Source organism: Caloenas nicobarica, chromosome 3 (assembly GCF_036013445.1).
Source record: "Caloenas nicobarica isolate bCalNic1 chromosome 3, bCalNic1.hap1, whole genome shotgun sequence".
Lineage (NCBI taxonomy): Eukaryota > Metazoa > Chordata > Aves > Columbiformes > Columbidae > Caloenas > Caloenas nicobarica.
In genome coordinates this window covers 57,247,154-57,273,087 of record NC_088247.1, presented here as the reverse complement: position 1 = coordinate 57,273,087, position 25,934 = coordinate 57,247,154, and the positions used below count along the sequence as shown (strand labels likewise).

At 40.5% G+C, this 25,934-nt stretch overlaps 1 protein-coding gene across 3 annotated transcripts in view; it reads left to right on the top strand.

The window, feature by feature from the left end:
• The window catches only part of PTPRK (protein tyrosine phosphatase receptor type K), a 322,787-nt gene that overhangs the window by 92,402 nt on the left and 204,451 nt on the right, over nucleotides 1-25,934 (top strand). For all 3 annotated transcript variants that reach the window (XM_065632502.1, XM_065632504.1, XM_065632501.1), the window contains exons 3-5: nucleotides 7,004-7,085; nucleotides 9,425-9,540; nucleotides 24,394-24,568. In XM_065632502.1, coding sequence (XP_065488574.1) covers nucleotides 7,004-7,085; nucleotides 9,425-9,540; nucleotides 24,394-24,568 — 373 coding nt within the window. The remainder of the gene's footprint in view (nucleotides 1-7,003; nucleotides 7,086-9,424; nucleotides 9,541-24,393; nucleotides 24,569-25,934) is intronic.

The following is a 25,934-nucleotide window of genomic DNA, read 5'->3' as shown; positions in this document are numbered from 1 at the left end:
TCTCTAATATTTCTGTCGTAACAAAGCCTTTTAATACTTGGGTTTATCTAATTGATGTGTGGATGTTTGTGTCATATATTAACGGGGTGGGTGCCCTGGTGACAGAAGATACAGAGAAGGCAGAGTTACTGAATGCCTTCTTTGTCTCTGTCTACTCTGCCGGAGGCTGTCCTGAGGAGCCCCGTACCCCTGAGGCCCCAGAGGAAGGCAGGGCAATGGAGGAGTTTGCCTCAGTTGATGAGGACTGGGTTAGGGACCAGTTAAGCAATCTGGACATCCATAAATCCATGGGTCCAGATGGGATGCACCCGCGGGTGCTGAGGGAGCTGGCTGAAGTCATTGCTGGACCGCTCTCCATCATCTTTGCTAAGTCTTGGGAAACGGGAGAGGTGCCTGAGGACTGGAGGAAAGCAAATGTCACTCCGGTCTTCAAAAAGGGCAAGAAGGAGGACCTGGGCAACTATAGATGGGTCAGCCTCACCTCCATCCTTGGGAAAGTGATGGAACACCTTATCCTTGGTGCCATCTTAAGACATATCAAGGATAAGAGGGTCATCAGGGACAGTCAACATGGCTTCACCAAGGGGAAGTCGTGTTTGACCAACCTCATAGCCTTTTATGAAGACGTAACAAGGTGGATTGACGATGGCAGAGCAGTGGATGTGGTCTACCTTGACTTCAGCAAAGCATTTGACACCGTCTCCCACAGCATCCTCACGGCAAAACTGAGGAAGTGTGGACTGGATGATCGGGTAGTGAGGTGGACTGCAAACTGGCTGAAGGAGAGAAGCCAGAGAGTCGTGGTCAATGGGGCAGAGTCTGGTTGGAGGCCTGTATCTAGTGGAGTGCCTCAGGGGTCAGTTCTGGGACCAATACTGTTCAATATATTCATCAATGACTTGGATGAGGGAATTGAGTGTACTATCAGCAAGTTTGCTGATGACACCAAGCTGGGAGGAGTGGCTGACACGCCAGAGGGCTGTGCTGCCATCCAGCGAGATCTGGACAGGCTAGAGAGTTGGGCGGGGAAAAATTTAATGAAATATAACAAGGGAAAATGTAGAGTCTTGCATTTGGGCAGGAACAACCCCAGGTTTCAGTACAGGTTGGGGAATGACCTATTAGAGAGCAGTGTAGGGGAAAGGGACCTGGGGGTCCTGGTGGACAGCAGGATGACCATGAGCCAGCACTGTGCCCTTGTGGCCAAGAAGGCCAATGGCATCCTGGGGTGTATTAGAAGGGGGGTGGTTAGTAGGTCGAGAGAGGTTCTCCTGCCCCTCTACTCTGCCCTGGTGAGACCTCATCTGGAATATTGTGTCCAGTTCTGGGCCCCTCAGTTCAAGAAGGACAGGGAACTGCTGGAGAGAGTCCAGCACAGGGCCACAAAGATGATGAAGGGAGTGGAGCATCTCCCTTATGAGGAAAGGCTGAGGGAGCTGGGTCTCTTTAGCTTGGAGAAGAGGAGACTGAGGGGTGACCTCATCAATGTTTATAAATATATAAAGGGTGGGTGTCACGAGGATGGAGCCAGGCTCTTCTTGGTGACAACCAACAGTAAGACAAGGGGTAATGGGTTCAAGCTGGAACACAAGAGGTTCCACTTAAATTTGAGAAGAAACTTCTTCTCAGTGAGGGTGACGGAACACTGGAACAGGCTGCCCAGGGAGGTTGTGGATTCTCCTTCTCTGGAGACGTTCAAAACCCGCCTGGACGCCTTCCTGTGTAACCTCACCTAGGTGTTCCTGCTCTGGCAGGGGGATTGGACTAGATGATCTTTCGAGGTCCCTTCCAATCCCTAACATTCTGTGATTCTGTGATATATATGATGGTCTGACAGGACTGCTACCAAATCTGTAGGAGATTCTTGCCTTCTTCAGTACTGTGAGTAGTCAGAACTACTCAAGGCCCTGCTTGATGACAGTGCTTTATAGTTTACAAGAAAAGTGCTTTTACAAAACATAGGGAGAATTATTTTATACTAATAGGCTACAGAGTTGTTCTCTCTCTTTCCAGACTACCTTTTGTACTTGATTAAGTATGTATGATTTGGGAATGCTAATTTTGAGCAGTATCTCAACTGATACTGGAATTTTTGAATCATGATAAAAGTTAAAAATTCATTGAGGCCATTCCTCAAGATGTATATTTGGTGTATTCCTGCAAGTGCAGGTTTAGTCTTCATGGTGATTCCAGAATGCAATGTTAAGGCTGTGCAGGAGTGCAAAGGTTTGAATATTTCTTAAACATTAGGCTTCAGCAGCTAAATCCCTTTGGGGGTCTCTGCTGTAATAATTACTACTTTTTCTCTTGCATTCACATACTGTTGAGTATTTAAGTTGTTCACAAACATTTATTTCTGTAATAGTATCAGTTGAAGACTGATCATCATATTCCGCATTTTAGAGCTGGGATGTGAAAATAAAGCGTGTGTGTGCTATTTTGCAGTGTCCGACACACAAAAAAAAGTCAATATTTTTTCCTTTTATGCTGTATGTTGCATGTTGTACACTTACTTTTCAACCTTGGCACCCTTTAAAGGGGTCAGCAAGCATATAGATAAGGGTGATCTGCTTGATACAAGCTTAGTCAGGTTTCCAGAAGGCTTTTGACGTGGTCCCTCTACAAAAGCTTGTAGTGAAGCTAAGCTGCCATTCTATGAGAAGATAATTCCATAGATAATTGTTTAAGAGGAAAAGGGGAAGGTAAGAATAAATTGTCAATATGCCCAGAAGTCAACAAGGACATCCGATAGAGATTTGTGCCTTCACCGTGTTCATAAGGGACCAGAGTGGGAGCCAGAGAACAGTGAGAAGATAAAGTGTGCAGCTGAAAGCTGCTTTGGAACAGCAAAGACAGTATGTGATTGTAAGGACCTATAGAAAGACCATCACAGTAACACCAGCTGTGAACGACTGGGCAATGAAGTGACAGGCACATTTTAGTGTAGAGATAGATATAAAATAATGCACACTGCATAAAATCCTAATTTCACACACAGAACAATTTATTTGGAGCTTATCATTGACACTCTGCAGCAAGACTGTGGAGTTCATAAAAATGTCACCTTTGAGCCCAGTGGTCAAAAAAAGCAAATAAAGGGTTAAGAATGGTTAAGCAAGTTCAGTATTAATTAGATAATGATATTATGCTGTTGTATAAATTATGACTCACCCACATTTTGATTACTGTGTGCCAGCTCTGCTCTCGTTATCTTCAAAGGATATAGTACAGTTAGAGCTATGAGAAGGATAATCAAAGAAGGTTCACTGAATAATCTGGGACAAAATTACTCGGGCACGTATAATAGAGGTCTACAAAGTTGTGAATAATATAGCAGGATTATTAGGATCAATTTGTCACTGATTTGGGTCATTAAAGGAAGCCAGATACAAACCAGACACATGGAAATGGCTCTTAATGCTGTCAGTAGTAAACCCATCGATTTTCCCAAATTATACTGTGTTCACTAAAATCTTGCATGGTTTTAGGGGGACGATGGACCAATATATGGACACGAGATGCATTAGAGATGGCTAAATACACAGGAGCACATCCAGTTCAGGGCGTTCTGACACTGTATCTTAATTTGCATCTGAATGCAGGCACTTCATAAACAAGGACATGTCATTTTATTTGGAGAAGTAACTAACTGTTTGAGTAGCACCTTGGAACTATGTAGAAAATTCGGGGATGAAATCTAATTCCCTTGAGTAGCATTTGAACTACCTGAGCTATTAAACATTTCCCATTCTCATTCATTGTGGTGATGCTGGTACAAATGAGACAGGGTAGCTGCCTCCACAGCCCTGCTCTGTGCAAGCCTGGTTTGTCCCCTGAAAACAGTCTCTCCTCTCCATTAAAGGATTCGAGCATCTCTTAGAAGTGCACTAGATGAGCATGCAATTAAACTGTAGTAAGTGGAAGGACGTTTGTAGTTGCATGGGCAACTGATGTTTTCTGGCTAGAGTGACAATCTGAATTATTTTTCAGCTAACATGAAGTGTTTAAGACATTCTTTCTAGGACTGGAAACCGAACAGAAGTTCAGACTTAACTGCAGGATTCACCCTCGAAGCACCGATATCTTATTAGGATAAACCTCTGGTGAATAAAATAGCTCAGCAATCTGGATTTTTTTTCAAGTAGCGTCTGTGTATTTGAGGAAAAGAGCTACCTCGGGTTCTGGTCTGACTTGTCAGCATTTCAAATCACTGTTTATACCTAGATATGCAATTCTCTTTTTCCATTTCCCATGTTAAATGTGAACAGATGTTATTAAATTAAAGCCTGATACAAATTTTTTAACTGAGCTGAACCTTTTGCTGCATAGTGTCTATATTTATGAATGTTTCATGGCTGTATTTATACCAATTATGAATGTAAATAAAAAATAATTTACCACTGTATCTGAAATTTCGGCTCTGTAATACCTTTGTCTTTTTAATAATTTTATTTTTCCTCTACTAACCTCATTACTCCCTTTAATATTTTGTAGGCTTCTTGTGTTTCTATATTTCTCTCTTTTTTTTTTTTTTTTCCCCCCCTCTCTCTTTTTCTTCATTCTTAGAGATCTCCATGTCTTAATCATACTCTTCTTGCTCTTTCCAGGAACTTCTTTTCTTTTGATAACTTCCTACTCTTGGGGGATGGGATTAATTAAATTAATCTGGAAGAGACAGAAAAAAACAAGTGAATTCATTCCCAGCTCTGTCCCAAGAGAGGTAACTTACCCCCTGTGCCCCTTGTGTAGGATGGTATCAAAATACAGGGGAAGGACACACTTACATGAGACCAAGCTTCCCTGGGAACTGGGTCTAAGTTACTTCCAAATGTGTTAATAACAACCCAGTTCAGAGAGAGGTGTAAATTTAGTCCAGTTCTTAACACTGATGCTCAAATTTCTTAACTGGACTTTGAGAAACAAAGCACTTTCAGAGTTTGTGTATGTGATAGAACTGTATTGTGTGCTAAAGAAATTGGTCTGTCGGAAGGGCTTTAAATATATTTCTTACTGAGTTGTTTGTCTTCCACACCATACAACTATTAAAAAAGAGGATTAATCCAAATAATTAACATTTTGAACATATTCATGTTGATGGTCTTTACTGGGGACAAGTGCCAGCTCTCTGAAGATGTTGGAGGAGCTGGTAGACACTGTCAAATAGTGCTCTGGTCAGTGAGATCATTGGACAAGGGAGTGAAAGTTGGAGCCCCAGATGCTAAATTCCTTTCTATCCAGCTGTTGTTGACCAAGGCAGGAGGAGGAGTCAGAGAATGAAGTGGTTTCTGCAACTTAATTGCACTGGGATGCAAATAGAATTAAAAGGAGAGGACGGGGCAGGGGGGGGGGGGAGGGGGCAGAAAAGAGGAAAGTGGAGAGAAATGCAGCCAGAACCTCAGCAAGAACTTCTGGAGAATTTGGAAGAGGAATTGTGGCCTGGTGCTGCCAAAGTATACGTGCCCCACAGGCTTCCTCTTTCTACAGTCAAAGCACAAGTTGGTGAGACCCTGTGAACCACAGCATGAACATGCCCATATCCAGCTTTCCTTGGAAGTTTTCTGTATTTATATCCCTGTGAGGCTGTGGAATTAGTTCCGAGTATAAACAAGCCACCTGGGGTCCCTGCCTCCTTTGGTGGGAAGATAAATTGCACTTCATCTCTGGGTGGAAGGTAAGGGCAAGGAAATGTAGGGAGTGGAGCATATGTACATAGAAGTGTTCCTGATGCAGCATTCAGAGCCAGGTATCTGACTGAAGAGGGTAGTTTTTGTGAATGAGAGGTCCAAAAGGAGCTCCGGAGGTAGATGGGAGCTGCTTGCTCCCAGGACTCCCTCGTGGCTGAAGACAGTGCGGTGGTCATTGCTTCCGAGCAAGGGCCCATGTGGATCCCCCACTAAGAGCAGCTGAGAAAGGTGCTTGATAGGGACAGCTTTCTCTTGCATATCTGCAGGGTACGTTGGGTTGTTAATCTGTTGCCTTTGCTGCTCCCTTACATTGTCCCCAAGAACGAGAGATGTAAACATATACATCTCTCATATAGACAACACATAGAGGAGTTGACTTGGTCAAAGCCTGTCTTATACAGAAGACCTCAACAGATGCTTACTTTGGGCAATGACAGCGACAAGTTTATATGATACCCCTTGAATCAATCTTTCCTGGTGTGCTTTCCTCTTTCATATCTTCCTTTTACTTTAGGCGTTCATGCTTCATTTTTTTCCTTCTAATTATTTTCCTTCTGCTTTAACCATATTCTACCTTTTTTTTTTAATTATTATTTTTTTTTTATTGTCCGTATGAGGAAGCATGATTCTTGACAATAAATTTGTTCTGGTCACTTGGAGATTGTTTTGCTGCCTCTGTAGCAAAGGACAATTCTGTGTGCTGGGGCAGTCCAAGAGCAGTTCTTTGTGACTACCTGTTTGGGGTGGAACAAGAAGTTAGATGTGAAGACTTTTCCTTCATGCTCAGCAATTTTCCCCATTGCCTTGCAAGAATGAAGTTAATGGCTGCTATATAAATCTCATGCTACAGCTGTTCTTTTCATTGCCACTGGGGAGTGCTACACTATTTCTGTGCTGCTGTGTGTTTTCCTGTGCAATTACACTGCAGAAGGTGGACTATACTCGGACCCCTGACAAGCATATAAATTTTGTTAAAATGGGTTGATCAGTTGTGTGCTGTGATGTCGAACCTGCCTGAAAGTAACGGCATTTTTTCAGAACTGAATCATGTTTACACATTTAGCAGAGTGAGAGCAGTATGCCATTAATTGAGGTAATAAACAAGCTTTTCTACTGTGCCATAAACAGCAAATCCAAAGCAAGTCATGTATATGAATGGTATGGAACTGCAATACGTTAAATAATAAATATTCAGTTGTCAAACCTTGTAGGAACTTCGACTAAATGAAAAAGGCAATGTGTCTTATATCTACACACTTGCCACTGTGGGAATTCTGTAGAAATGAGTGTTGTAAACATTTTTTCTTTCATTTTGACAGGTAATATTTGAAGCTGAAGTCTCAGATGGGAGAAATGGCTACATTGCCATTGATGACATCCAGGTTCTGAGTTACCCTTGTGGTAAGTAATGATTAAGAGCTGCATTTTTCTCTGTCTTTTCAGGACATATTTGATATTGCTGCAGACCGCTGAGTTTTCATCACTTGATCACTGATGTTCTTTGTTCTTTCAATAGTGGTTATTTTTAGCTTTCAGGGGAAATGTAGTGTTGCAATAGTGATTTACCTGGGTAAAATCTTTGTCTGCCAAAAGTAAATTATACAGGAATATAAAAGAGGAAATTCTTCAGTGTCTTTTTAGTCATAGAGTAGTTTGGGTTGGAAGGGATCTTAAATATCATCTAGTTCCACTCCCTTTGCCATGGGCAGGGACACTTTCCACTAGATCAGGTTACTCGAAGCCCCGACCAGCTTGGCCATGAACACTTCCAGGGATGGGGCATCCGCAGCTTCTCCAGGCAGCCTGTTCCAGTTCGTCACCACCCTCATAATGAAGAATTTCCTCCTAATAGCTAATCTAAATCTACCGTCTTTCAGTTTAAAGCCATTACCCTTGTGTTTCTTATGTTGGGGGCCCCAGAGCTGAATGCAATGCTCCATGTGGGGTCTCACGAGCAGAGCAGAGGGGGAGGATCACCCTCGATCGGCTGGTCACGCTCCTTTTGATGCAGCCCAGGATGTGGTTGACTGTGCTGTGAGCACACATTGGCAGGCCATGTTGTGTTTCTCATCAACCAACACCTCTGAGTCCTTCTCCTTGGGGCTGCTCTCAATCCATTCTCCACCCAGCCTGTATTTGTGCTTGGGATTGTCCTGACCCATGTGCCGGACCTTGTACTTGGCCTTGTTGAATTTATACCAAAGTTGGTGTGCATAATTCAAATGGCTTTTAATGTTAATGGATATGCTCACTGATTAAAGAAAACTGAGTTTTCAGATGCATGTAGGAGGTTTATCAGATTTCATGCCCTCATTCTTTTTTTTTTTTTCCTATTTTTTAAATGGACACATCAGATTAAAAAAAAAAAAAAAAAGGCTTCTGGCTGTTGAACTTCTGAAGGATTGTTGTTTGTCATTTTTGTGGACAGGCTTCAGGCATTTATGTTTGCCTTTCCCTGCTTTATCCTGGGGAAGAATAACACACATGCAAACCGAAGTTGCGCTAATGCGAATATTCTATGAATATGAAGTTGTGAGGAAGAAATTATTACTGTGCATTTCTGTCAGTTGTTATCACATTTTTTTGTTAATATGGTTCTGTTCAAATCTTCTGATCTTCTCCAAGACACCCCCTCTCTAAAATGTAATTTCATTATATTCTGCTTCATGGCTAATAACTTAATTGCTTTCTGAAATGATCAAGATATAACAACCCCCTCCCCCAAATTTGCAAAATGATGCCAAATAGGTTGCAATGGCAACCTCACATTTTGTTTTCTTCTGCCCCAACCTGTTAGGACTGTAGCTCTCAGGGGCTACCAAGCTTACAGAGTTTTTGAGTGAATTTCTTCTTTATATTTTAGCCAGCCCAGCTATCTGAGTCTGTCATTTTTTTCCTTCATTTTTTTTCTTTTCTTTGTGGTTTTTTTAAAGTGCCAAAACAAAAGGCACTTGGATACAGCCATGATGTCAGATTATCAGTATGATACAGTATTCAGATAAGCTATTTTCCGTAATTGATGTTTAAACCCTGTTTGTTCCAATTTGCTGATTTTTCCTGTGTGTTTTTTTTTCAGTAAGCACAAGGAAATAACAGTTCAGCTACTGTTTCTCTTAGTAGTTTCTGAGAAGGGAGATGTGCAAGAGCTGTATAATGTACCCATTCCTCAAATGCATGTCTGCTTTCTTACATCTAACAAATCCTTCAGATGATTGTGCTACTGAGCTTTCCTAGGGGCTTTGTCAGCATAGGAAATAGATTTGTCAGTCCTGAAATACTATCTTCAATGATGCAAATGATTTCATTTAGTAAAACAATAGAGCTCTGAGTTACATTGCAAATAATCCGAATAGTATCTTTCTATTTGTGCCTAAGCAGTATCCTGCTAATTGGGTTTTTCTCAGTATGATGGATTTCATACAATCAAAAGTCTTTGGGATAATTTTTGTGAAGTGCTGCTGACATTTTGGCATTTGATCTCCTTTTCTTGGCTTTGATTTTTAAAAGACTTTATTATAACTCATGTAGAACATAAAGTTACTAGAATCACCAGGGGAGAAGGGAAAGGACTGAAAGCACTCTTTCTTCTCGAAAAGGGATGAAACAAATCATTTTCTCTCTTCTGTTTCTGTTTTTTTTAGCCAAAGGTTGTTATAATATGCATCTTCAGGGAGACAATGTTGCTGGCACCTTTTTTAGCAATAAGCATTATTTGTAATTTTTGTTTTCCCCCTCTGCAGATAAATCTCCACATTTCTTGAGGCTGGGGGATGTAGAGGTCAACGCAGGGCAGAATGCTACATTTCAATGCATTGCTACGGGGAGAGATGCAGTGAATAACAAGTTATGGCTCCAGGTAAGGCCAACTCATGCAAGTCTATTTGGCTAGAGGACAGGCTGCTTTCTGGAGGTGAAATATTCAAATTCCTAAGCCTCTTTTTCTTCTTCATGTAAAATATTCAGTTTCAATACAATTTTATCTCTGTTAAATGGAAAAACTTGTAATCAATTTTGTAATGTTAAAAAGCTTGGATTAAAAATTAGAACAACAGGTGTGTACAGTAGAGTATCGGTCTTGAAGGCATTGTGAACCTCTGCTTGTAAATCAGTTCCTCTGTATCAAAATTTATTATCATTAAATATAGATAACTGGCATTTGGGATCTAGTAAAACACAGATGTAACACAGCTATCATAAATTTTGAGGATTATTTTATCACATAAATTACAATTAATTCTTTGTCCAAGCAGGTGGCTGGAGCGTTGTGGCTGTACTTCTGTGTGCATAACAGTTTTCCTCAGCAGCATAGTTACTGGGAAAACATAAAATGACTGGTGCACGTCCTTTTTCTCTGTCTCCATAATAGCAGGGACTTCAACTTTTATCTGTGTAGTAATTGTGAGTAGTATTTATCTTAGAATCGAAGAGATTACTAAAAACCAGAAAATAACGTTTCTCGCTAAAAAACAAGAAAAAAGAAGAAATGAACACCACCATTTCCCAACACAACCATTTTTTGTGGTATGGGGATGGGGTTATTTACAGTGAAGATCACCAGTTAAGTAAAAGGATGACAGTTTCACAGTTGCTCCTTAAAAAATTAAATTTTGCTACTTAATAAGGATTAAAAAATCAGTTTAGTTGTTTGTGTGGCTTTATGTGTATGCTTTAGTTTATTCATAAACCTTAAGCATCAACACTCCTTTAGAATAGTTTCTAAATATGCTCTTTAAAACTGTTTTTTTTTTTAAAATGCATATTTCTATACAGTTTCAGAACTGTAAAGTATATACTTTTTGGGAAACGTACTTTGAAATGAACGATAGTTAGAAGTTCAAAATATCTATTTTTTTGGCAAGCATTGTACTTGGAAATGAACTATAATCGGTTACTTCAATCTGTTTGATTTTTCTTTTAATAGAGAGTGGAGCTGACAAACCCTGAGTAACACTTGCATATAGGCATGTGATGAATTTAAAATTTTGAAGAGATGTTTTTTAATAGATAGAATGAGATTAGAAAATACCTCACATGCAAAATGTATCGCTGGACAAATATACTGCAACATTTAGAAAGAAACACAAATCTAGCAGTAACTGCATTGCATTTACTGAAAAGGTATCATAGCAGCAGGAATGATTTGTGCTCCGTGTCTTCGAGTAGGAACTTTGTTTAAATTGAGCAAGCATATAGTGCATTCATTGAGGAAGAGGAGTTGGATTTCAGAGACTTGCCAAACAGAGCATACAAAGCACACAAGATGAAATTAAGCTGGGTTTTGCTCTGTCAAAGGCAGAGATTTAACAATAGGCACATACCAGCGAAGCCGTGAAGCATCACGGTCAGTAGATCCTGGGTCACAGAGGCCCAAAAGAGACAGCCAGCTGGAAATCTTCCCTATCGCTCACTCCTTGGAGTCACATAGCTCTGACAGATTATCCTTGCTAACCTTCACTCTTCTGAGAAACCCACTTAGTAGCCAGAACAACACAGAAAACATATGTTTTCCCTCCATATACTTCTTGGGTGGTTGTTGTTGTTGTTGGGTTTTTTTTGTTTGGTTTGGTTTTTTTGTGTGATTTTGTTTGGTTGGTTTTTAATCACAAATGTGTTAATTTCTCACAGTGCAAAAGGTAAGTTACCTTTGAGGTTATAAGTGCTTACTTCTGCTTATGAAATGCTTTGATACTCTTGAAGGTACCTTGCTGCTGAAATTATGTCCTTGAATGTCCATTCTCCTTCTTGTTTCCCCTTAAACAGTGCCAAATGTCCACCAATTTAAAGATGACCCATTTTTTTCTTCCTTATCATTTCACCCCTCCATCCTACTTGCCCAACATGACAGTCAATCAGCAGCTTTCCCTCTTTGAATATCCTTCCTTAGATAACATGGCAAGTTACTGCTGTTGTGTGCAGTGTTTACTCATTTTCCTTAACACCTGGGGTGGATATGTATGGGCCTCATGAGGCTCTGGAGTGTGACTTGGAGAAGGTTCACTTTAACCTTTGACCAAACCGGAGATTCATAAAGCCCCAATACCCAGAAAAGAAGAACCAGCAGATCAAATCAAATGCCTAAGTAATTGTTTTTGAGAGCCCTGAGCTGAAACATTCCAAGAATGTATTTTTCTCATAACAAGAAAGGCCATTGGAAAAAAAAAAAAGTGCAAAAATGAAAAATGAAAGTGAAGGGAGGTGGGGGAGAGACACTTTCCAAGTACACTGTGTTAGAGAAAATAGCTTTTGGTTATGTCCTTATTGAAAGAGAAAAGATATTTCCTTGGAGGTGGGGGGTTGGGGAGCATCAAACAATTTGCTATTAAAACACATTCTTTGATAAGGGAAGATCCAAGGTACAGTCTGGGACACGTTTTTGTATCTGAAATGCTCTCAGATCTTATTTGCTTGCATTGAAGTAATAGAGATGTACAGGCACAGATTTCGTTACAGACTCTGCCAGTGCTCTCTGGCTCTCCCAGCACCCTGTTTCAGAGAGGGGCTAAAGCAAATTCAGCAACAGGAGAAAATACAACCAGCAGCCGCCTTGCTCTGCGTTGGGAGCCGTGCTGTCCCTGGGTGCAGTCCCCCAGCTGCTCCAGCCAGGCTCGGTCCCAGCTGCCACAGCCTCATCCTCCTCATCCCTCTGTGCTGACACTGCCGCTTTTGGAGCTTGCCAGTACGTCAGTTCAGAAGAGTGATCTGGCTGAAGAAGATTTTGGCAGAAATTGGATTTTTGTTGCTGTTGTGGGTGTGGAAGACTGTTTGTTTTGATGTTGTGTTTTCTTTTTGTTGTTGTTTCCCCCCTTACCTCCCCCCCCCATCGTGTTTGGTATTTTTTTTTTTCCCTTTGGTTTGGTTTTGGTTTGGTTTTGGGGGGTTTTTTTGTTGTTGGGTTTTTTAAAATTATTATTTTATTTTATTTTTTTAGCTTGATTCACCTCTCAATTACCTATATAAATAGTTCCAGCAGGTGGAAAAAGATAAGGATGTTTGGGTAGAAGCAGGGAAGAGGGAGAGATTGTAACAACCTGAATTGAACTAAAAGTGGATGTTGGTAGCATGTCTCATATAGTGTCCTATGTAAACTTTTTTTTTGTTATTTTGAAAAAAGCCCTTGTCATATATTAGATAATCTATGTGTGCGCACATTTCCGTGCTTATGTTTTTCTCAGTGTGTGTATAATTAAGTGCCCATACCTTTGCGTGTCTGAAAATAAAAATCGATAAAAAGAGGGACAGCATTTCAGTACACTGTGTGTTTACGGCTGTAACGACAGCCTTTTCATCAACTCAATTTTCTATAAATGTACATCTGTAAACATTTCAGATAAATAAGAATTAACATTGAATTGAACTCCTGACTTTCATGGCTGCAGATTCTGCTCCTGTTTGGTTGTTTTTAGATTGTATCTGGTCTTTTGTCCCCTTTCGGACCCCTTCCCTCCTACCTCTGCATTTTGTAGCCCCACTGGACCAAGGTCTGGGACAGTCAGAGCTCTGGCATTGTAAGATAAGCAGTAAAGATAACAAAAGTCTTCAAAAGTTGCAGCTGCATTAATATGAAACAAATATTTGCACAGATAAAGAGATTTAACTGGCTGAACAAGATGATCCAAAACACGCCTTTTGTGAGTGTCAATAATAGATGTGGGAGTGGGATGGAAATGCAGCTCTCAAATATTTTTATTCTTCACCTTTTCAACCTAATTTACTATTGAATCTGTTACAGTTGTGAGCTGAAGGATTCTCTTTGCCAAATAGCAAATTCTGAAAGAGTTTCAGTCCTTACGTTTTGTTTAAAGTGAGCATTGATGTTGTTGCTGAAATACATTCAGTCTTGGTGCGTATTGTCTTTTTTGCCTGCCATTCCCTTCTGAATATAATGCCGTGGGTTGTTTGTTTGTTTGTTTGTTTTTCTCAGCATTTTCCCCCTCCTCTTAAAATTTTCACCATAATATGTCACACACCAACAGCGGTGGTTTGATGCCACTGTACACACTGAAGCAGTTACTTATTCAGTGTACACGGTGTACACACTGTACACTCAAAGACAGTAACCTGGCTTTTCTACCAGTTATGCTTTGGTATGCTGTGTTTTATAAGCTTCAGAAGTTAGCAGAAAAATTATTTCATGGAGGAAGTGTTCATAAGTGTGTGTGTATAATCTTAAAAGATTGTATATGGCATGTATAGACATCATAACTGATCAGTTGTTGCTCACTTCAGCTGATTTTCTTTTTTCTAAAGCCTATGAATTGTCTTTCTTTGAAAAGACACTTAAGGATTCTTTCATTTATTAACGTTTGATGCACCTTGTTGCGTTGTTCACATTGATTTGTTACATTAGTGTATATATAGGGCCACCTCTTTATTCTATTTCCAGCACCCCTTTGAAATGCCGTGCATTCCAGTGTAGTTTTGTCAATAAATAACCTTGCAAACGAGTCACTCCTGCACGTTAATCCTGTACTTGGGATGGGTACGTGTTAAGTACTAAATATTCAAAAGAATAATGCATACGGGGCATTCTAAACATGAAGATGCAGAAGCTGCTTGGAGTGGGACTGGGCGGGGGCTGTTTGCCCATTTGATTTGGAGATTTCTGCGTGGAGGAAGCTTCCAAGGCTTTAAGCTTCGTTTCTTTACTAAGACAGTGAATAAACAGAATTTGCCGAATAGAATAAGTAACATTTGGGTACACAAAGACTCCCGAAAGCAGTGTACGTATTGTCCAGCATTTGTTCTGTGGATCTAATTGGGATATCAGAGCAATAGGGTTTTTTGCATAATCGGGCTGTGTTTAACAGCTTCCCAAGCTGGGAACAGTTGTGGCTCCCAGAAGCCCAATACGATTTTCAGTGTCTTATCGATGTCCGGTTTAACTGGACACTCACACAGTGCAGAGAATAGAGCTTTTTGCTAGAACATCTGTTAAACCATATGTCTTGGCACCTGGTTCACATGGAGATAACTGCGGTACTAATGAGTCCATCCATCATTGCTGAGCTTTGCATTAACATAGCATTGGATTAGGGAAAGCGGCTTGTTCTGGCTTTGCAGTCGGACGTGTTTTGCCACGGTCTGCGATGATACCATTTGCTTTGGCGAATCTGCAATTCAAAGGAGGTACCGCCTGTGTTTAAAAGTTTGATATGTGCCTGGTAATCCTGCGCAGATTGCCATTGGAGCGTGGTGGCGAGGGGGCCGATCTGTCGGCAATAGCCGTGGGTGCTGGCTAACACACCGCTCCGCTTGGGCTGCCAAGGCTGGCACGGCAGCCCCGCTCTCGCCTGTGGAGAGGCTCCTCAGCGCTAATGTGCTCTGATGCAGCCCCTGTCTCCGCCAGAGGAAAATGTCGTTCCTTGTGGAATAACCGATAATTAAAGCAATTGCCTGAGAGTAATAATTGAAAAAGTGAAATTAAAAAGCATTGTGGAAAATAAAATGCAAATTGCTGTAAAAACAATGGAGTGGGGCTGACCTCCCAGCGGTACCAACCGTTACCGGAGGATGAACGAGCATCTGCATGGTTGTCTGTTCAGGCTCAACCAACCAACTGTATTCCACTCCCTTGCTTAAGGAAACTGCCATAACCCTAATGCCCCATTTACCAGCATTTTGGGTTTTGGTGCTGGTTGCCCCAGAAAGTGATTTGATACTTAACATTTGGTTTTCCTGCTAGATGCATGCTCTCTAGCAAATCTTTGGACTGGACACATACAGATGGTATCCTGTAATGATGCATTTGGGCACATCATTGTGCAGGATTGATACAGTATGTCAGGAATTTAGACTGCAGAATGTATATGAGAACTTGTGTCCCTAGCAGGGGTTGAGGGACACAACATTGATGTTATGTTTTGGTTTTGGAAAGGACATTATTTTCTCTTAAAGGATGGTGGTTGTGCCATCTAATTCCTCTCTTCACACTATAACCAGAAGGTGAAAGCATGGATCAGTATTCAACAGGAGAGTTTGAAAACAGGTTGTGGGCCTTCGGGGTTAAACCATTTAGGTACAGTCAAGTGTTGGGATGCTTGCTCATGTTCTCAAAAAAAGTGTATCTATGATAGGAGGGTCATATCCAATTTAACTTTGTTTCATGTAGTATGCGTGGGTTTACTACTTTGATTTTTTCACAGTTTTCTAATATAACTTTGCATTTTGATATCCCATTGGATTTTCATACAGTTAATTGTTTAAGGTACTGTTTCTTTAGTTTGATGATGAAACATTGACTGCTACAGCGCACCTGTGCCTGCTCACCATTTTCAAAACATTTGAAGAACGCCTTTTGTTCATTTGCACAAATTCTATGACCCTTGAAAGTTAAGGGGCAGTGAGTATACTCTGAATGTTAGAGAACCTGTGTTGCTTTGCTTTTTCCTTTGTGGGGCCTAAAGGAAGCTCAGAGGAGGTACTTTGTTAGTACCCACAGGGTTGCAGCTGGGCAACTGTGACAGGAATTTTTGGTCCCCTTTTTGCTACTAGTTAACTGTCAAGTTTGATGCTCTTTGCTTTCGAACTGAAGTCAGTCAGGCCTGCTTGGCCTAAGGAGGAGTCAAAGCCATGATGTTGTGTGACTGCTGTGGGAGGAGAGGGGACCGATCCCTCTGGGTTTGCTCTCCTCCCTGGGTGGCAGGAGAGGTGGGTGAACCTGAAGAGCCCCCAGAGAGATAGCAGATTTTTGGATCATCAGTATCATCAGTCCAAAACAGGTGCTAATTTGTAATAGTAAATATTACTGTCTGTTGATACAAAACCTTTTTTTCCTCAAACAGTGAAATGTCACTCAAGTCTACATCATCTTGTCTGTATCGTGATTACTGATAGTGTTCAAGCACTTAAAGCTTGCACAGAAACTTCACTTCCCTCATTTTTCTGATAATTGGTTGCTTTTACATATAGAAAAGATGTTTTTGAAAGTGAGCAACAGAATAGGGAAGCAAAGAGGACAGGGCTCATCTTTTGCAGTGGCTTGTCTATTTTACCTGCACTTTCACATCATCATGTTTATGTTCTGTGATAGACATTCTGGTTTTCCAAACACTTTTTTCAAAGGTGTGTGAGAAGCTGCCATGAAGTGATATATCAAGCTACTTTTAAATGTCTTGACTTGTAGTTTATTCTGTATCAAACAATGCTGACTCAGACATGGTTATAAAGAATATTCACCAATGAAAAATACAGTATTAATAACTTCGTATTTGATATTCTCCTTCTAACTTGTTTGTTTCACAAAGAATTTTTTCCCCCCATCTTTTCACTTTCTATTCACCTTTGCTGCTATCTGTGTCATTTAACCCTGAATGAACCATTCTCCCTCTCTCCCTCCCCAATTTATCACCCTCTTGGATAAATATGGCAATTCTCCCTAGATGCCCGGTCATCTTAGGTTTCAGCAACATGAAATGCTGTAATCCTCCTGGTTCTAATTTAATTCTGCCCCAGTTAACTAAGTCCCCGGGCCTGCGTAGCTACCAGTCATTTAGTTTACACGGCAGCCTTTGGGTTTGTCATGCCTGTAGGTGTTCCCCAGGGACACCGCTCCTCCTGCGGCAGCTGGAACATCAGGCGGTGGGGGCCGTGCCGCACCCCATGCCCGGGTGCTGTGGGCAGCTGTCGTGGTGGGAGAGGTTTGATTGCGTGGTGGGAGAGGTTTGATTGCGGGGTGACAATAAAACCGTGGCAGATGTATTGTTAACCCTCTCTCCCCACTCTTCCCCCCTTAGCCCTTCCCTCTCCCCCCTTCCCACTAAGGACAGGCGATTGGGAGCGAAAGAAGGACAGAGAGAAGAGAGTTGGAAAAATTAAAAATGTTTTACTAATGCTACTAATAAAAATAGAGAAAATAATACAAAATATACAAAACCAATCTTGAAAGTCCCGGCAGCTGCTCCGTGCCGCACCCCATGCCCGGCACCCGAAGTCCTGGACTGGACTCTACAGCCAACCGGAGCTGGATTCAGTCTGTCGCAAGGCCTCAGTTCGCAGGGACAACTCGCAAGGTCCTCTCCCAATGTTGGCTCTAAGGAAAAAGGGATGAGATCCTCGTGATCCCCCACTTTTATATGAAGTATGACGTGAATGGGATGGAATACTTTAGTTGGTCAATTTTCAGTTCACCTCCTGCCTGCACATCTCGCGAGATGCATCATTATCAATGACCTTGCATTCCATTGCTATGTCTACCAAAACATGTACCTAACTTTCAGGAAAACTGCAGTTAGTAAGAAGACTTTAGCTGACAGGGAAAAAAATCACTAAAAGAGAAACTTGTTTTTAAGAAAACCAGGACAGCAGCTCACTGACCCCCTCAGTGACCCCCTCTGACACCGGCCACCGCCTTGTCCTTCTGCCGTTTTGTAGCTCACAGCTAGACCAGCTGTGGTGGGAGTTGGGTCATTCTGTTCAGCCTTGGTACTATTTCCTCAGCCAGCCAGTGGCTGAAACCCATGTAAATCAGACACCTGAAATTAAGAGGATGTTTCTAAAAACATATATTGTTATAAATTCCTTGCCTGTTGAGTCCTGTGGGTCTCGTCTGTTAAGGTGTGTGTTGAGGTTGTCTCCTCCTCCCGGTTTCCTCAAATAGCTGCAGGACTCAATGAATTAGAGTACAATAAGAGCAGCTGGTATACTTGGCTGCTTTTAAAAAGGGTAAAATAATCTGCTGTGAAGTGTTTGAGGAACTGTGGTGTGTGGTGTTAGTCGTAAGGGGTTTTTTTTGCAAACTTTTTCCTTCATGATTTTCTCCTAACTAATCAGATTTTTTGTTTCGAGCCGCAGGATGAATACTGTAGTTCAGCATGCACTGCTCAAGGTGATATAGATCTTTAATCACTGTGTCCAGAATTTGTATTTCTGTGAATTATGTTTTAAAAAAAAAAAGAATTCAGCAACACTGCATTCAAGAACTATAGCTGAAAAGCTTCTTTATTTTTTTTAATATAGATTTTTGTGGCATGTGTTAGATTAGGTTGAAAATAAGAGGCTTTAAAATGTCCAGAGAAAGCAAGCATCATTTTTATTTGTGTATTGGAATGGCCAAGAACACTGTAGTACGAATTTTGCTATTTTGCCTCTGGTGGATTTTATTATAATAAAATAAATTAGGATTTCCACCTCTGAAGGGCCAGATGGCTCTCAATTAGATTATTTCATGAGAACGTTTGCTTTCTTCAGTAGGAGGGGCAGTGCAGCGTGAGAGAAATTGAGCTACTTCAAAGTGGACAAGTTTGAGTAACAGCAGTGTGTGTAACCAAGACATTTAACGTAATCATGGATTTTTCTGTACTGCAGTGCAGTATGCAGGATAAAACTTGGCTTGTCACATTTATTCAAGATCTTCAGTATATGTTTGCACGGGAAAAGCTGTGTTTCTTTTCCTGCTAATAAATGAATGTCTAGCTCATTGGAAAGTAGGATCTTAGTCTAGTTTGCCATGGATGTAGGGAGACTAGCAAGTTAAAGTAGTTTGTGTTAATTTTCTATTAAAAAAATGTTTAACTCCATGCTGTCTCTTAAAAATCGAACAAACAAAAGAAATTCACCTTCTTGTATACTAAGAAGATAAGACTATCTGGGCATGTTATTTAAGCTACAGTTGCAATTCTTGTTTTGCTTAAAAAAAAAATTTCCTAGGCTTAAATCATGTATTTGTAAATAAAATAGACTAGGAAAAAAATTACACTTCTTCAGTCATTTGCTCTTTTGTGGACAGGGAAAAATTTTTTTAATCATTTATTTATCATTTGTTGTCATGCTTTGTTATGTTTCTAGAATGTTTAATAAGTTTTAAAGTTCCAAGAATATATTGAGACATTTGTGTTTTTTTTTAAAAAAAAAAAAAAAAGGCGCATATGTAAAAGCATATGCTGTATGTGCCAAAAAGTGCCAGAAAGCTACATGTAAGTAAAATTGAAAAGGTATAGTTATTTGTGTTGTGTATTACCCTCATGTTGTTTTATTTTTTTTTTAAAACATCTTTGGCAGAGGTCACACATTATTGCTGGCATTCACACTCTCCATATTCAACCCTTTTCCCCCTTGCAAAAAATGACATTTCTCCCTTTACACAATGAGTAAAACCGCAAAAAATTTGGAGCACATTATTTACGAATTTCCTTGTCCTTGGGGCAGCAGAAGTGTAATTCCCTGGGCTGCTGGGAGCATCCTCCCAGCCTTGCTGCTGTCGGCTGATGCTTTGATCGCACCTTTGGGGTCCGAGTTGCTCAGACAAACCCTGGGCTTGTGCCGCGCTCCCCGCACTGATCCCACCCTCCCCGCCGCTCCCTGCAGCCGCACAGTGAATCCAACCATGAGCTATTAATAACCCCTTTGTTGATGATAATATATGGCCGAGGGAGTATGTTTTCCAGGAAGGTGGTGTTTTGTTTTTGTTTGGTTGGTTGGTTTGGGTTTTTTTTTTGGTTTTTTGGGTTTTTTTAATTTCAGGTCAGTATTCTGGGTGAGGGGGGAGCGAGTGGGAGCAGCCAAAGTGGGCGCTGCTGCCAGAGTAACGCGTGTGTCACTGCAGCTGAAGTGTTGACATCTTTTGATCTCTGGAGGCATCCCAGTGTCCGGCCGAGAGCCTGAGAAGGCAACCAGAGTTGACTGTAATTATTAGCAGGGGAGCGGACTTATTTTAAGGTGTTTACACTAAGAAAGGGACGAGGATGTGTAAGGTTGAGCTGTCCAGGCTGATAAAAATCAGTGGTATGAAAAAGAAAAAAAAAAAGGAGTTCATGAAAATTTAGAGGGAACATCACCACAGAAAGTTATGGTATCTTATTGCTCTTTAAACAAAAAAGCAAAACCTACCACTTTCCAACCTAAAAAGCTGAGAGAGAAATGAAATAAGTTTTAAATTTGTATTAGAAAATTAGAAATGCACCTGAATTCTGCCAATTAAATAAGATGTTGAGGTTTAGATGCTTCTGGTTCCATTCAGGTTCTGGAAGATCCACTAAAATTGCATTTCATGTTTATTAAATGCTTGCTTTCTTTCATGAGACACAAAAAGAATTTAAGGCTAATTGTTAATTTGCCTATGATTGTTTTTTAAGCTGTGTGGACTTTACTGTTGACTTTGTTTAAAATATAGATGATCTTATTTAATTGCCTGAAAAAAAAGATATCATGTTCCTATCACATTAAAAGTAACCTTGAAGTCATAGAGAATTATTTAATGTCATAATTTTAAATGCCAGAAATAAGGAGTTTTTTCCACATGCTTACCTTTCCTTTAATCAATTGTTTATAGAGCGTAGTTCTTTGTGAAGCCCAGAGTTATTTTCACAAAAAGAGGAGAACTGCCTGGTGGTGACCTCTCCTAAATGAGCAATTCAGGGTTATCAAATCAGACAGCAAGGGACTGGAGGAACCAAGGATTGCAGAGGGTACAGCCATTACCTATTAGTATAACTCCACATTAATTTTAAATTGAATTTTTAAAACCTAATTGAGCAGCATTTTCAAGCTCTGTTCAGTGTGAGCAGGACATAAATTGAAACAGTATGTACCAGGAACCCTCTAATAAGCAGAGAGCACTGCTGCCTTTCTTTCCTCTCCTGTAAAATCAGTAGTAATGCCCTGACATTAAAAAGAAGAATTTAATTAAGAGATTGTGGCAGTACATCTGAACTCTGACTGGCTAATGGCTTACCAGTGTAAGGGATAGGCACTGAAATGAATGCAGGGTATTTTCTTTAACATTCGTTTTTCAGTGAGAACTCTCTTCTGTTTGAACTTTTCATCATTTTAATGATGGAAAAATATTTTAATGGATAAGCTGTACATGAAGACAGACTTTGAAGACGTAATCGTGCAGTTGGATTCCCAAGAAAGAGATCCTAATACGGAGAAACTTGAGAAACTGCTCTAAGCCTTGTAAGATAAAGTAGTAGGAAATCACGGATGTAAATAGAAAAGAAAATCCTAGGTTTTGTTGTTGGAGTAGAACTGTAAAGCTTGTTCTATTTCATTTTGATTAATTGCTCTGAAAGGACATTAATATTTCATTTTAAGTAGGAGCCCAATTCACTTTGTTTCTCAACATGAAGTGTTCAGACGAGCTTAAGTAAGCAAGTTCTGAGCTTTGGAGGGTAAATTACTTTACACGGCAAGCTTGGATGTGCTTCTCTGCTGCAGACTAAGCGCCTGGCATTCAAATTTAAAGCACCGGATGTATTGAAGGGAGTCCATTTTATTACAGAAAATTCTCTAATATGTTTTCCCCTTCATAGCAGAGGAAGATGACTGCATTGCATGGGTTACTTGTCAAGCCTGCTATCATATAGTTTTTAACAATATGCCTTCTGTTTATTTTATGCTGCTTGGTCATTTTAACAATTATGTGGCAAGTTTATGTTTGATGGGAGTTTGACTTCTCTTTGCTGGCTGTGGTGTGGCAATGAGAGCAGGTGCTGTGGGAGGAAGAAAGTACTATGAGGTTTGTTTATTTTGCTTACTTCAAGGCACCATATTCAAGTTTATATTAAGTTACCATTCCAGAGAGTTCCAGCCTTTGATCGAAACTGACGAGAGGGGAAAAGTAGCTTGAAAATCCTGCTTTTGGATTTAGCTTTTAGCATCAGGAGAAGCCAGCTAACCAGAGCGGGAGGTGCACCTCCCACAAACAATTTTACTGTAGCTTAAGCAGCACCAAAATAAAGCCTTTAACATCACCTCTCATTTGTGTGATATTGGAATGTAATAATTACATTGACCCTGAAGTTCGATAAGGACTTTCATTTATAGCAGTCTTTACAGGCATCGGCAAACTTCCTTAGTTCTTCTGGATAGGAGGCAGATATTCCCAGAGCTGAGTGGGGAGCCAGTGCCTGGTGCAGGGTGACCTAGCTGTGCTGTGGTGGATCCAGTTTTCCAAGTGCCCAATGTCCATTGCTTTTGCCCCGTGAACACCCTGTCAGATAGCAGGCAGTGTGATAAGCAGGCTTTTGGTGCTTATGGGATGGGGACTGTTCTAGGGAGAAGCCCTGCGAGTACCTTTTGGAAGTGTCTTATGTGCCATCTTCTTTTGGAGATCTGGTTTGACTCTTTGCATCTCTCTGTGCTTTCTGGCCTGGTCCTGCAGGCTGAGCTTCACCCTGGGTGGCAGTTTCTGGTGTAATGGCAAAGAGGGTGGCTTGGAACAGGTTGAAACTTGAGTGGTGTCTCCGTGAAATGAGAAAGAGTCATACCAATAAACCTGCTGTTGATAAAGGCGATGGCATGGTCTTTGTAGTGGAACACCAGGGACTGAAATCTGCCAGGTTGGTATAAATGAACGGTTTCACCCAAAGCTGGCAGTAAAGCATGGGAAGGGTGCTTTGATTGCAGCAAGAAAGACAGCAGAAAATTAATTCATCTGTTTAAACATATTAATGTTTAAAGTGAATACTTGTTTCAGTGAGTTTGAAGCAATGCTGAACCCCTGGCTAATCTACTGCAAAACTGTTTAGAGAGTGACTAACCCACGCTAAGGCCAGGAAGGGTAGTTGTCAAATGAAGTGTTTGAGTATTATGAAGTTCTCCTGCCTGTGACAGGAGGCTGGCTAATATACACATGCAGCATTAACTCATCTCCTTTTGCTCCCCTTTGTACTTTTTCACAGGCTTTCATGTTATTAAGTTCTGTGGCTCAGCAGCAGTGCTTGTGTTAGACAGAAAGCTCAGAGTTTAAGACCTCAATGAAGTTTCTCATTCCAGAGGTTGATTAGAGCTAAAAATGTCCATGGAGGTCACATTTTGCTGCGTGTTGAGCAGAGCAGGTGATGCGGTTGCAAGGAGATGACGATGCCTTTTTGGGGATTGGCAGAGCTGAGTGCTGGTTGGGGAAAAACATACAGCTGATCCATGGGAGAGAGAAGTGACATCCTTTGTTGACTTGGTGAATGTTTCTGGGGTTTTTTTTGATGCTAACGTTTGATGGAGGGTCTGTTTTTTATTAAAATAAAAATTGAGCATTTAATGTGAGTGGGAATAGGGAAAAAGGGTCACAAAAGACCTTGAACTGTTTCTACTTTACTGACCCACAGATCCGGACAGATTAAATTTTTCGGTGATTTGTGGTAGCTGTGATTTTTTTCAGAACTCTTTAAGTTCCTCCCTTTAAATGAGATATACATGATTCCCCTTTTAGCAGCTTCCTTCCCTCCCCTTTTTATTTAAACTAGCTTTAGGTAGATAGGTGGTGCTTAGTATAATCAAGGTGCGGTTTTAGAAGGTATTGAACTTGTACAGATAAAAGGTATCACTAAAACGGAAACACTGGCTAGTTGCTGAAAAAGAGCTGTTGAAAACCTGTGAAATCCCTCAATGCCAGGTTTGTTTAGCTATTTCTTACAGTAGACCCAGTGTATCTGTTATAATTTTAAGTTGAATGAATTGTCTTAGGAGTACAGCTGCTACTGCTGGGCTCTCCTAGGATGGTTCCAGCTATGAAGCAGTGGCTGTTAAATGTGTTGTGATCGTATTCTGTGGCACTGCGAAAGCTCGATGGGGTTTTTCACCCCCCAACTTGATTCTGAAATCCTTCTGAGTACTGCTTGTCTCCTGATGGCACCTCAGCACTCAACTCTTCTACCATGGAAATGCAGCACAGACTGAACGCAATCTTTTTTTAATGTATTCTTTTATGATGATCGTGATAAATGTCTTTTGTATTCTTACGAGGTAACTCTCCCTTGGTTACTCTTCTTTTCAGAGAAGAAATGGGGAAGATATTCCAGTTGCTCAGACTAAAAATATCAATCACAGAAGATTTGCTGCTACCTTTAAGTTGCAAGAGGTGACAAAAACCGACCAGGATTTATACCGCTGTGTAACTCAGTCAGAGAGAGGTTCTGGAGTGTCAAATTTTGCTCAACTTATTGTTCGAGGTAAAGTTTTCATTGCTTTCATTTTATCCAGTTAAATGCTCTTAATACCTGTGCTTTCTGCTTACACCTTTTATTTAGCCTACAAATGCCTTGATTTGAAATGATCATACAAAGGTAGCCCTGTGAAGCTTCTGAAACTGTCATAAAATGAAAGACTGGTTTGCAAAACTTCTTACAATTGCTTTCCGTAGAATGCATCCGTGTAAAAACTTTGATCCTGCAATGTGTGTAACATGCCTGTATGCTTTTCTGTGGATGTTATTTGTTCAACTTAAGGTGAAAACTGTTGAACTTTTCTTAAACATTGTTACAGGTAAGAGAGGTTCCACTGTACTTAGTTAACATTCGCTTTTAAAATCTGTTGCCTTGAGCAGACTGGTAGTACAGCAAAATAATACATTGTTCTGTTACCTGGGAGACAGGTATATAAAAATAGTTGTAAGCTTTCGCCTACCCAAGGACTGAAAGCATTATGGAGATGTTCTGTGGTGAATTCCAACCTCTGAAGTAGGAGGAAGGAAAAGAAAAGCTTACTTTTTCCACTTGAAATACTTTTTGTTGTTGTTGCGATTCATTGAGAAGCCTGCTGGAGTGCGAACAGAGCTTGTGTGTGGCAATGTCGGGTTGGTGGTTTTTTTGGTTTTTTTTTTTTTTTTTTTAATTTACGCAATTTGTATTCTGTAAGCATATAATCTTGACTGGTAAAGGATATGGCTGAATATAGGAGTTCAGTTGTCACTTCCAGAAGTCAGTTGTTGTGTGGCCTGGCATAAGTTACTAAGCCTTTCCTTGCCTAATTGTGTCACCTGCAAAATTGCCCATTTCACTCTTAGTTGTGATGGGGCTTGATGTTTTTTAACCAAGAAAAAGAAGTGGTGTACAAAATCTGTCTGTGGTGCTGCTGCGCGGTGCAGAGGCTGTTTTGGCCAGGTAAGTGCAGGATTTGAGTGCCCGGTGGGCTTTGCTGACCATACTAGGATTTAGACAATATGTTAACAGCTTTTTTTTTTTTTTTTCCATTCTGTTGGATGTACCTTTTGTCTAGCAAAGTGCAAGAGAGTCTTCATCATAATAAAATGAAATCAGTCCTGTTAGAGCATGAAAGCAAACTTTTTGTTTTGTTGTTAAAACAGCTGGGCAAATTGATGTATTCATCCAATAAATGAGGTTTTCTATTTTTTCTAGTATTATAGAAGAATAAAATGATATTTAAAATATTATCTCTCTCAAAAAATCCGGTAAGAATATCAAACTTCACAGTACTCTCTTTTTAAATTCAGCATGTTGTCCTGCCGAGAAGCTTAGGTCATTTGATAGAGAATACCATCTTTATGGCTTGAAACGTAAACTTGATATCTGGCTATGT